The sequence below is a fragment of the Triturus cristatus genome, chromosome 12, assembly GCF_964204655.1.
Source record: "Triturus cristatus chromosome 12, aTriCri1.1, whole genome shotgun sequence".
Lineage (NCBI taxonomy): Eukaryota > Metazoa > Chordata > Amphibia > Caudata > Salamandridae > Triturus > Triturus cristatus.
This window is the reverse complement of record NC_140595.1, coordinates 210,273,424-210,286,488: the sequence shown is the minus strand read 5'-3', so window position 1 is coordinate 210,286,488 and position 13,065 is coordinate 210,273,424. Positions and strand designations below refer to the sequence as shown.

General features: G+C 50.2%; 1 protein-coding gene across 1 annotated transcript in view; it reads right to left on the bottom strand.

The window, feature by feature from the left end:
* EDC4 (enhancer of mRNA decapping 4) overlaps positions 1 to 13,065 on the bottom strand; it is a 777,931-nt gene that overhangs the window by 58,886 nt on the left and 705,980 nt on the right. The window contains exon 27 of the mRNA XM_085639493.1: positions 6,851 to 7,070. Coding sequence (XP_085495619.1) covers positions 6,851 to 7,070 — 220 coding nt within the window. The remainder of the gene's footprint in view (positions 1 to 6,850; positions 7,071 to 13,065) is intronic.

The following is a 13,065-nucleotide window of genomic DNA, read 5'->3' as shown; positions in this document are numbered from 1 at the left end:
CATGACCTCTTTCAGTATTCTGCAACATACAGCTTTGGTCGACATTCCAGAATCACCTTCAGATGTATTGAATATGCTACTTACCAGTATGCATCTGTTCTTGGCATGTAGGGCTGCTGACATTCATATCTGTGCATAGATCGCCGCCTAGTGTTGGGTCCAGATGTTTGCACGTTGTTGTCCTGGAAGAGTCTTCGAAGTATCCTTGGATAGGTGACTCCTCCCCTGGACTACAGTGCGCATGGGCATCCCCTCCATCCTCAGATTGTTTTTCGCCATTGTGGCAGTGATGGAGTAGATACAGAAAGTGATGACCATGCTTGCAGTAATTCTGAGAGCTGCAGCTGCGACAGGCGCCGGGGAGGAGGGAGGGCGATATGAATGTCAGCAGCCCTACATGCCAAGAACAGATGCATACTGGTAAGTAGCATATTCAGTTCGAGGCATGTGGGCTGCTGAATTCATATCTGTGCATAGAATACATAGCAGTGCCCTCTATTGGCGGCGGCTACCCGTGCCAGCTGCAGCGGTCTGAAAAAGTGTTTTGAGAACAGCCTGTCCTACAGCTGCCTGCTGTTTTGACTGCACATCTACGCAATAGTGTTTTGTAAATGTGTGTGTAGTGGACCATGTGGCTGCTCTGCATATATCGTGCAGGGGAATATTTCCTAGGAAGGCCATGGAAGCCCCCAACTTGCGGGTTGAGTGGGCTCGTGGTGGAATAGTTAATGTGCGTTTTGCCTTTTGATAACAGATTTGAATACACTTAACTATCCATCTGGCTATCCCTGCTTTGGAGATGGCGTTACCTTTGTGTTGTGGGGCAAAGGCAACGAACAGTTGTTTTGTCTTCCTGAAGGGTTTAGTCCTGTCGATGTAGTACATGAGGGCCCTCCGTACATCTAGTGTATGTAGTGCCCTTTCTGCAACAGTTTGTGGGTTTTGGAAGAAAACGGGCAGTTCAATAGTTTGATTCATGTGGAACTGCGATATTACTTTGGGCATGAATTTGGGGTTGGTACGTAGCACGACCCTGTTGGCGTGAACCTGTATAAATGGTTCTTGAACGGTTAGTGCCTGGAGTTCACTAACTCTTCGTAGGGAAGTGATCGCTACAAGGAAGGCCACTTTCCAGGTAAGGAATTGAATCTCGCATGAGTGTAGAGGTTCAAAAGGTGGACCCATCAGGCGTGTGAGGACCAAGTTGAGGTTCCACATTGGAGCCGGTGGGTGACTAGGTGGAATGACTCGTTTGAGCCCTTCCAAGAATGCTTTGATGGCAGGTACTCTGAATAGAGAGAGGTGCTGCCTGGTTTGCAGATAGGCTGAGATCGCGGTCAAATGGACACGTATAGAGGTGTACGCCAGATTGCATCGGTATAGGTGTAAGAGGTAACAGATGATGTTTTGGATGGATGCGTCCAGCGGGTTAACGTCATTATTACCGCAATAAATGACGAACCGTTTCCATTTGGCTGCATAGCAAGCTCTGGTAGTGGGTCTCCTGGCCTCCTTGATGATGTCCATACAGTCAGGTGGCAGGTTGAGATAGCCAAACTCTAGGACTTCAGGAGCCAGATCGCCAGGTTCAGCTGTTGCGGATCTGGGTGCTGAATCTCTCCATGGTTCTGCGTCAAATGCGCGGGTTTGATCCGCAGCCTTTGATGCGGCACCACGGAAAGTTCGAGGAAGGTGGTGTACCACGGCTGGCGTTCCCACGTGGGAGCAACTAGGACGAGTGTCAGGGAGTGTTGTCGGAGTTTGCGAGCCACCAGCGGTATCAACGGTGCTGGGGGAAAAGCGTACGCAAATCTGCCTGACCAGTTCATCCATATCGCATTGCCCTGCGACTGCGGATGTGGGAATCTGGCGGCGAAGCTTTGGCATTTTGCGTTTTCGCTTGTCGCGAATAGGTCTATCTCTGGGTGACCCCACTGCTGGAAGTACGGTTTGAGTACCGATGGGTGTAACTCCCACTCGTGCATCTGGTGGCTGTGTCTGCTGAGCAGATCCGCCATCTGGTTGTCCTTGCCAGGGAGGTGTTCTGCCATGAGGAACATGTTCCTCTGAATGGCCCACTTCCACATGCTCTGAGCCAGATGAGACAACTGTGGAGAGTGTGTTCCTCCCTGCTTCTGTATGTAGTACATTGCGGTCATGTTGTCCGTCCGGATCAACACGACCTTGTTGCACAGGTGTACTTTGAAAGCCTTCATGGCCAGGAAGATTGCCATCAGTTCGAGAAGGTTGATGTGCATCTTCTTCTGTTGTGTCGTCCATAGTCCCTGCACTGTGTAGTGGAGTACATGAGCTCCCCAACCCTGGAGAGACGCGTCCGCTGTCAGTACTATCTGTGGGACAGGCTCTTGGAACGGTCGGCCCTTGCAAAGGTTTTGTGGATTCCACCAATGCAGAGAGTTGTACGCCCGACCGCTCACCAACACTAGGTCTTTCAACTGTCCTTGAGCCTGATTCCACTGACGTGCTAGGCACTCCTGAAGTGGGCGCATATGTAACCTCGCGTGCGGGACTATGAAGATGCAGGAGGCCATCATGCCTATCAACTGCATAAACACTCGCGCTGGAAGTGAGTGATTGGGTTTGAACTTGGAGATCAGCAGTTGTATGCTGTTGATCCTCACTAAATTTGGCTGAGCTGTGGCCGCCAGAGTGTCTATAGTCGCACCTAGGTACTGTTGTACGTGTGCGGGCTGGAGATGGGACTTTGGGTAATTTAGTGAGAATCCCAGACTGTGAAGAAGGTGAATGGTACGGGACACGTGGCTTGCACATTGCTGGGCTGACCTCGCTTGAACGAGCCAGTCGTCTAGGTAGGGGTAGACGTGTATGTGCTGTCTCCGTAAATGTGCCGCCACCGTAGCTAGGCACTTCGTGAAAACCCTGGGCGCTGTTGTCACGCCGAAGGGAAGGACTTTGAACTGATAGTGCTGCCCCTGAACAGTGAACCTGAGGTACCTTTTGTGTGAGGGGTGGATGGGTATGTGAAAATACGCATCCTTGAGGTCCAGTGATGCTAGGAAGTCTCCCTGCTTGAGAAGCGGAAGAACTTGCTGTAGAGTGAGCATGTGAAAGTGCTCTGAAAGAATGTACTGGTTCAGGGGTCTCAGGTCTAATATAGGCCTGAGCGACCCGTCCTTTTTTGGGATTAAGAAGTAGAGGGAGTAAACCCCCGTGCCCTGCTCGTGGATGGGTACGACCTCGATAGCGCCTTTTAGAAGCATACTTTCTACCTCTTGCTGTAAGAGCGTTAAGTGCTCTGAGGACATAGGACGGTTTCTTGGTGGTATTGTGGGTGGAGTGGAGGTCAACTCCAGACAGTAACCGTATTTTATAATATCTTTGACCCACCTGTCCGTGGTGATGGAGTTCCACATGGACAGGAACCGTTGTAGCCTTCCCCCGACAGGTGTTATGTGGTCGGGAGGAAGGGAGAGGGCGTCACTGCTTGTTCTTGGGGGAGGACCTGGTGTTGCCGTAGCCACGTCCTCTGCCCTTGGTACTGGAGCCACGATAGCCACCTCGGGTGTTCTTATCGTAGGTGGTCTGCGTATTGCCCTTGTTATATGTTTGTTGTGACCCCTGTCCTCTGCCTGCTCCCTTGTTTCCGGGGCGACGAAAGGAGCCGCTCCGAAAGGACTGAGTTTGTAGGGCGCCCATGGACTTTGCAGTGTCCGTGTCCTTTTTTATCTTCTCGAGGGTGGTGTCAACCTCAGGCCCGAACAAATAGTCGGGGTTGACGGGCTGGTTAAGTATATTGTTTTGTACCTCAGGCTTGAATCCTGAGATACGTAGCCAGGCGTGACGTCGTAGGATGACGCTAGTGTTGATGGCTCTGGCAGCCGTGTCTGCAGCGTCTAGTGCACATTTGATGGCAGCATTTGTGAGTAGCTGTCCCTCTCTGATAAGGATTTCTGCACCTTCTTTGTAGGGGTCAGGGAGGTGTTGAAGAAGTTGTTCCAGCGTGTCATAGTGCGCTCTATCGTAGCGAGCGAGGAGCGCTTGAGTGTTAGCTATGCGCCATATGTTTGCAGCTTGTGCGGCAACTCGCTTGCCGGAGGTCTCTAGCACCTTGGACTCTTTGTCCGGGGGAGGAGCGTCACCCGTTGTCTGCGAGTGTGCCCTCTTGCGGGCATTCGCCACAACGATGGAGTCGAGTGGTAATTGGCCTCTGATGTAAGTAGGATCCCCAGGGGCTGATCTGTATTTTTTGTCGATCCTGGGGTTTATCACTCGTGCCCTGGTGGGTTCCTTGAAAATGTCAGTGGCTGGCTTGAGGACCCCCTTCAACATCGGCAGAGTTTTTACATGTCTTTCTGAGGATGCAAAGGTGTCCATTAGAAAGTCATCTTCGATGATATCAGAGTGAAGCTGCACATCGTGGTTGTTTGCCGCACGTTCAATCAGAGCGTTGAACGCTGCAGTATCCTCTGTGGGTGATGTTTTTGCCCCATATAGCTGTGGGTCCTGTGCATCCAGAGGTGCACTGGGGTCTGCAGGGTCGCCCCAAGTTTGGTCAGGGTCCTGCTGGTCATCAGGGTCCGTGTCCACATGGTAGGGGACTTGTTCATCCATGTAGTCCCCCAATGCATCCGTGTCGGAGCGTGTGGGGGAGGCCTGGTGTGGATCCTGGTAGGGTGAATGGAAAGGTTCATACAGGAGAGGTTCTGAGTCCACCGGCAGCTTCCTCTTTAGCGGGATCCTGAAAGGTTCCAATGGCGGTTCCGAAGTTATCCTTCGGTCGTGGAGAATCATCCTGCCAGTGTTGGCGTCGATGACGTGTGACGGAGGCGTCTCAACAGGTGTAACCGTAGTCTTGGTGACCCGTGTCCTGAGTTGAAACACCTTCGGGATTGTGGATGGAGGCAAGCCGAAGGTAATGTTGGTCGGCACCGACGAAACCGCTGGAGCCCCGATCGAACCGGAACCCGACGGGTCCTGGAGGGCAGCCGTGGTTTTGCAGCCTGGCTGTGCACCAGGTCGTACTCGGGGCGCCTTAGAGGACGTGGCCCCGGTCTGGGTCGCGGCTGTAGATATCTTCGGCGCCAGTGGTGCATCGAGTCGAGGTGCGGAGACCACCGTCGACGTCTTCGACACGTGAGGTTTTGGTGTCGTCGAGGGAGTGATGCGAGGCGTAGCAGGCGGTACGGCCCTCGGTGTCGGCGGCGTCGAAGCCGGTAACCGAGCAGGTTTGTCGGCGCCGATGACCTTCTTCCGTTTGTCGACTCCCACGTCGCCCCTTTCGAGTTCGGCACCGAAGTCTCTCTTGGTGCGGTCGGTGCCGACACGGTGCGCTGGCGTCGAAGGTGTTGAAGGCTTCGATCCGACTTGCGCCACTTTCAGTTTCGGTTTCGTAGGAGCTTGAGCAGCTTTCGGTTTCGGTTTCGTGGAAGGGAAACCAGCTAATTTAAGCGGTAATGGCTGCCGCTGAACATCCGAGGCCGGGCCCGAGGGCGGGGCCGAAGGACTGTGTGATAGGTCTCGGGTAAGGCCCGAAGGCGATCCCTCGACCGGAGCCATAGTCTGTGGCACTGGTGAGTTTTCGGTTTGAACAGGTAGGCCTTGTTCATCATCGGCGCTACTCTCTTCGGCCCCTAAGGCCTCGTCGTCGTCTCCTACCTCGGTGTCGTCTTCACCTCTGTGGAAGAGTGACTCGTCGGCCTCGTCCGAACCGGGGTCGTGGTCGGAAACGGGACCGGAGGGTAAGACATCTACTTCTTCGACGTCGTCGGCTTCGTCGAAGATGTCAGCTGGGGCCGGTGCCGCGTGCTGCGCCTCGAGCCTCGCCGCTCGACGATTCCGCAGAGTCTTCTTGGAACGGAATCGGGCACAGGCCATGCATGTCGATTCGTCGTGGTCCGGCGAAAGGCATTTGTTGCACACCGGATGGACGTCGATGTGTGGGTACTTCGCATTACATACCGGACACCTTTTGAATGGCGTCCTCGATTCCATCGTCGAAGTAGTCGATGGACAGGTAAATGCGAACAAAGTCGGTGCTGAAAGTCAGTAAACTAACAGATAGTATCGAAACCCGATCGATAAACAGTACCGACGCGAACTAAAGGCCTTGTGGCCTCGACAAAAGTTTTTCCTAACTTGAGCTAAGATAGCACATCCGAACCCAATGGCGGAAAAAAACAATCTGAGGATGGAGGGGATGCCCATGCGCACTGTAGTCCAGGGGAGGAGTCACCTATCCAAGGATACTTCGAAGACTCTTCCAGGACAACAACGTGCAAACATCCGGACCCAACACTAGGCGGCGATCTATGCACAGATATGAATTCAGCAGCCCACATGCCTCGAACAAGGGCACACTCCTTGCAAGACTTGGAGTCGTACCCCAAAAACCAGAGATATACCTCGTGGGGATATGTAACAGACGTCTGTTTGTGACAGTCCCTACAAGGCTTAAACCCTGAAGTTTTAAGAGAGGACATTGTTCCCCTGCACTCTGGAAAAAAAAGAAGTTTAAAAAAAAACTTTCAACTGATGAGAATATAGTAGGAGCTAAGACCAAATCAGTATATGAAGGCAGAGAAAGAAAGGAACCAACATAAGACACAGAGGGATAGCACTTATATGCAACTCCATCATTCCTTTTGGGGCAGAAAAAAGACAAGGCAGAGCCACACAGTGCCCCCTATAGGCACGCGGAAGCAACACTGTTTAAATATACATAATACATTCTGAAGCCTGGGGATATTCTAGAGAGAGGAATTTGGGGTTAGAAGTATCCATAAGAATACCACTGTTTTCAATTACCCAAAGAAAGAGAATGGGCAGATTGCTGAAAAGGACATGAAGATGCCCTCTGTTACTGTCTTACCTTCTGAAATGCCTGATTGACTTGACCCTGCTGCATCAGTTGCAGAATGTGAGCTTGCTGGGATGGAAAGTCAATGTGAGAAGAGGGGATGGGTGTGCCGGCTGCGGACCTCATTGCTTGCATTATGCTGGATGTAACTGCTGCCTGTTGCTCTTTCATTGCCTGGCTCACTTCACCCTTGATGATCCTCTGGACCTGGGTTAGGATAGATTCCTGCATACTACAGACAAAAATGAAAGAAAAGTGCAGCTCAGAAAACGTCTGACTAAGAATAATGAGTATAGTTTTAATAATGAAAATAAACAAAAATGTACAAGGGGTAAATAACTTGAATAAAATGAAAGAACTGGGGGAGCTAAGGTAATGCAGAAACTACAGATGTTCAAGAGGCCGCAAAGAAAGCCACCAGATTATAAAACTTGCATATTTCATTAAAAAAAGTATTCTCCATCATGGTTTGGTCAAATGATCAAGGGCTCTATAGTTGTGATCTAAAGAGCATCCTACTTACCTTCCGTAACAATTTTCCTGGTGTATACTCTTCCTGCAGATGCCTCACCTCTTGAATCCCGTAGGCACCAGACTAGATATGGAAAAACAGCAACAGATCTCCTGCTACGACAGGTGGCGCTTGACTCCATCTAGACATCAGTTCCACCCAGACATATCATCACCAAAGCCATATATACCTAACTCCCGGAGCTAAACATCATCTCCACTTCTGTTTTTTACACTCTTTAAGAGGCAGAGATGAGGACCTCTGAATTGAAAAATAGCCATGAAGTGTACCAACAACCAAATTGGAAGCTTATTATCATTATACCCAAGTTTTTAGTTTCTATTTGTTGTAAATTCTGGTAATTTCTTTCAATGCTTTCAAAAATTGTAAAAATCTGTTTTTATCAATATTGTTTTCATTTTTTACGATCCCTACATAGTCACTTGGATGTTTTTTCCAGTGCTAATAAAGTAAGCTGCTTTCATTTTCTTCCTTCCCTTATTCATTCCCATGACCAGCTTGAGTAATTCTCAAGTCCTGAAACCCCTCTTTACACCAGTCCAGTCCCACCTTATGTCGAGGAAGTCTATCAAGAAATATATGTTTGCACTCGGTTAAGCTTTTACTGCAGCGGGCACCAAACACATCTTCCTGCTGCTCTTCAGTCATATGGCAAAGCTCTGCTGAATGAACATGATGAGATTATATATATATATCTGCAAACCAATTTCAAATAGGAAAGTCCTGCAGGACTGAATGGGCAAAGTGCTCATCCCTGCGGACCGGACTGTCCAGACAGTAATGACTGGTGAATGTGTGCAAGGAAGCCCACTTTGCTGCCTGGCAGATATCCAGTACTGGAACTCAGTGTGCTAACGCAGTGGTGGCCGCTTTAGCTATGGTGGAATCAGCCTGCAAACCTTCAGGAGGTTGCTTCTTGGCCAGTGTGTATAAGATTTTGAAGCAGAGCACAACTCATCTGAAGACGTTCCGTTTCTCTACAGCCTTAACTTTCTTTGCACCAACATACCCCACGAAGAGTTGGTCGTCCACCCAGAACTCTCATGTGCGGTCAGGTAGAACAACAACCTTTTTGGTTCCAGGTGTTAGAGACACTCCTATTCCGTAGAGGGATGTTGCGGAGCATAAAAGGTAGGCAAGGTGACAGATTGGCCTACATAAAAAGAGGTGACCACTTTGGTACAAATGAGCCACTTGTGTGAAGCACCACTTTGTCAGGGTATATTGAGAGGTAAGGCCGATGATAAGGCCCACAGCTCTCTTACTCCACGGGCAGATTTAATTGCCACAAGGAAGGCTGCTTTCAAAGTGAGAAGCATGAGGGGACAATTGTGTAGAGGCTCGAATGAAGCACACATCAAAAAAAGTTAAAAACAAAATAAGTTCCCACTGACGCATAATGAATGGTAAAGATGGGAAAAGATGAGTAAGACCCTTGAAAAACCTATGTACAATAGGGGACTTAATTAAGAGGTTTGATCAGGCAACCAGATAAAAACAGAAATGGCATAGAGATAGCCCTTAAGAGTGCCAGAGCAGAGCCCTGCTGGGCAAGAGAAAGAATGAAAAGCAGAACCTTAGAAAGAGGGGTAGACAGGAGATCAACAGATTTTTCAGCACACCATGCCATACATGTTTTCCAACAGCAGGTGTTCACTGTCTTGGTGGAGGAATGCCTAGCTGCCAAGATGACATTAAGAGTCTTTGGGAGGAAGGTTGAAAGCTGTCACCTGCCACTGCTCAATCTCTACGCAAGTAGGCAGAGAGGGGACAGGTTCGGGTGGAGAATCCTCCCCTGCTGCTGTGGCAGAAGATCCTTCCAAAGTGGTAGCCTGACCGGAGGATCAATGACGAAGCTCAGCATACCAGACTCTCCATGCCCATACCTGAGCCACAAGGATGACTTGAGCCCGGTTGTTCTTGATTTTCTTGAAAACTCTGGATAGGAGGGTTATGGGCAGAAGAGCGCACAGGAGACCCAAGCTCCACTCGATATGAAAAACTTCTCCAAGCAAGTGCTGTCTAGAAAACACCAGCGAGCAAAACTGTCAACTGTACGTTCTTGGTGGTGGCAAGCAGCTCTAACCAAAGCTCTCCCCACTGTTGAAAGAGACCTTGCACCACCTCCGGAGGGAGACGCTATTCTTGATCTGCTGACCAACGTAACCTTACTTTGTCTGCTCCGGCGTTCAGAGAACCTGCCAGATGTTGATCCCTCAGAGATATGCACTTGCGTTCCAGCCATGTCCAGAGATGTAGGGCCTCTTGATAAAGGGTCCACAACTACACCCAATGTTTGTTGCAGTTCCACATGGAGGTAGTGTTGTCCCTGAACACTTGAACCAGCTTGCCCTTCATTGAAAGAAGAAATGTTTTCAATGCCAAAAGAAGTGCTAGGAGCTCTAGCAAGTTGATGTGGAGTCCAGATTCCTCTGATCTCCACCTCTCCCAGATGGCCGTCCCATCCCGGGAGTGACACATCTGTCACTACTGTATGATCTGGATGGGGAAGGGAGAGGGGTCTGCCTCTGACCCACCTGCTGTTGGTCAGCCACAACTGTAGGTCTTGTGCAGTTCCCTCTGAGATCTGAACCAAGTTGGAGAGATTCCCCTGATGCTGAGCCCACTAGAACTTCAGGTCCCACTGCAGAACCCGCATATGCCATCTGGCATGTGTCACAAGCAGGATGCAGTAGGCCATGAGGCCCAGAAACCTTGTCATTCTCACCAAAATCCAGGATAGAGAGTAAAACATCATTATCATAGCCTGAATATCCTGGACTCACCATTCGAGAAGATAGGACCGAAAATGCACTGTGTACAGAACAGCTCAGATGAAAGGGAACGTCTGAGAGGAAGTCAGGTATGACTTCGGCACGTTGATAGTGAACCTCAGCGAATGCAGGAGGTTCACTGTATTCTGGAGATGGGAGACAACAGCCTGGGGCGAGCCGGCCTTCAACAGCCAGTCATCCAGATAGTGGAAGCTGGCACCCCTGATCTGCACAGACGGGCTGCGACCACCTCCATCACCTTGGTGAACACTCAATGGGCGCTAGTAAGGCCAAAGGGGAGCACGGTGAAAGTGCTCTTGGCCTACCGTAAACCGACCTAGCGCCAGTGGGCAGTAAGGACGGGAAATCGAAAATAAGCGTCCTGCAAGTACAACGCTACCATCCAGTCTCCGGGGTCTAGGGCAGGCGAGACCTGAGCCAGTGTGAGCATCTTGAACTCTTCCTTTTTGAGGAAGTGGTTGAGAGCTAGGATTGGACGAAATCCCTTGTCCTTTTTCCGGGCTAGAAAGTAACGGGAACAACCCCCACAGCCTACTTCTGATGCTGGAACACACTCTAACTCCCTTGGCCAAAAGAGTAATTACTTCCTCCAGATGCAAAGTCAGGCGATACTCCGTCAGCCAGTCATAAGAAGGAGGCATGGAGGGAAGGGTAGTCTCAAAGGGGAGGGAGTAGCTCCTTCGGACTATCTGAGGAACCCACCTGTCCGATGTGATGTTTTGCCAGTGGTGGAGGTGATGGCTAATCCAGCCACCAACCGGCCGCCCATGATCTTTAAAGGCCAGAAAAGGAGGGTTTGGAGGCTGAGCCGGCAGGGGGGGTGGTGGACTAACCTGACCATTGGCCGCCGAATTGTCTCAGTTAAGCCACGCAGAAGCTGTTGAACTTCGGCGGCCTTGTGGCTGGGGGATGGTTGGTGCAGATGAAAGCCCCTTTTGTAGCCACAGAAGGGGCAAAAAGCAGATGAGGGACGTGTGGCCACTTCGAGACCCAAGAACTTGACTTTAGGCCGTGAGTCCGCAAAGCGCTCTAGGGCCATGCCTGCTTTGTCTCAGAATAGACAGGTGCCATCAAAGGGCATGTCCATGAGGGAAGCCTGGACATTCCCAAAAAATCCAGAAGATATATCTTCCAGATCCAGTCTGCCACCTGGCAAATTCAAAGGTAAGGCATCTGCGGCTAGATGTCTCTAACAGTTTGTAGAATTTTAATAAGAACCCATACAGGCCAGACACCCAACTCCTGAAATAACCCAATGTTTGCAAGTAATAAAGGATGAGTGAGACAGTGTCATAAGGAGTGCCCCCACAGATAGAACGGACACAGCGGGCCAGTTGGCCATTTAAGCAAATTATCCATATCTTGAAGCCTAAATTCTTCTTAGAGAGACAGGAGTGATTGAAAGCCTCCGTCCGTCAAAAATTTGATCCACGTGTTGCAGGCCACATTCATACCAGGATGCCACATAAAATGGCAATCCTAATATACATTGTCCTGCATTATGCCACAGTGGCGTCTTATGATGCAGCAGCTGGTAAATACTCACCGGTTTGTGGGCCCATTTTCCAAGCCATTGCAGAGGCTACCATGATTGGGGTTGCCACTACCGTCGGGTGTAAGGCACAGGAACAATTACAAATTCGGGGAGCTGAGGAGGGCACACTTGAGGCACACCATAAACTGGACTACGCGTCCAGAAATCAAATCCCCTGACAGCTTGGATAGATCGAAAGTCAGGATATAGGAAACCATGTGAGGAACCACCACCCAAGTATCCAGAGGTGTAACATGCTAAAGAGGCAGTGGAAGCAAGGTGCCACTGACATCTTTACAGTTTGGAATTTCCCCCAGAGTGACAGCTTGGGATGTCACCACTTCAGGAACTTCTGACAGGAGTTTTAAATCAGGGAAAAGACATTATCCTCGACCTCTTCTTGTGGAGAAGTGTGGCTCAATGGTTAGAGCGGCAGACCCTGATGCAGAAGTCTGGCCCGGGACCAGGGTTCAATTCCCGCCTCGGCGGGTCTTGGGCTCAATTTCCTCGGGCCTGATAATTCTCGCCTCGGTGCCTATCCTAATCATGGGTCCCACTCTGCAACTCTGGGCAATAGCTTGCTTAATCTCCACAACGGCCCCAACAACGCTAGGATGCCTGGCCTCACCTTGGGGGTGCCCAGGAGTGGACACTTCACAGGGAAAGGCCAGGAAGGGTTCCTCAGCGGTATTCGTACTAGCGCCGAGATGCCTCCGGGTAGTCGTGCGCTATACAAGTACATCTACATTTACATTTACCATGCCGGAGAGTGTTCTATTGAGGCTAATTCCCAGGTATTAGATGCTCCCAGATATCCGCCTTATGCTTTAGCCCTGGACACAGGCATGGATAGAGATTCTGGTCATGGGCAGCAGAGCCTCGCTCTTCGGCCAGTTGATTTGGAAGCCGGGAGGGCAGAAAATTCCTCTATGATGGTCATCATAGTGGCAAGAAATGACAGTGGACTTGATAGGAGCAGCAGGATATTGTCTGCATAAATCAGGGTTTTTCTCCTACTGACCTATGTAGAGATCGTCTCTACTTCCCGTGCCCTAGAATGATCATAGCTAGAGGTTCTATGGCTAGGATAGACAGCAGCAGGGACTAAGGCCATCCCTGTCTGGTCCCCCTTCTAATCTGGGGGAGTCTGAGAAGAAACCTCCACAAACTACTTTGGCAGTTGGGCCACTGTACAATATTCTAACCTTACTGATGAAGTCATTGCCTAGGCCCATGCGGGACATAACTTGGAAGAGGTACAGCCACTCCACCTTATGGAACACCTTTCTGAGTGAGTGGGCCAATTATTTTGACAGGTCATCCCTTATATGCTACAAAAGGTGGGCAAGAGTCCGAAGATGATTAC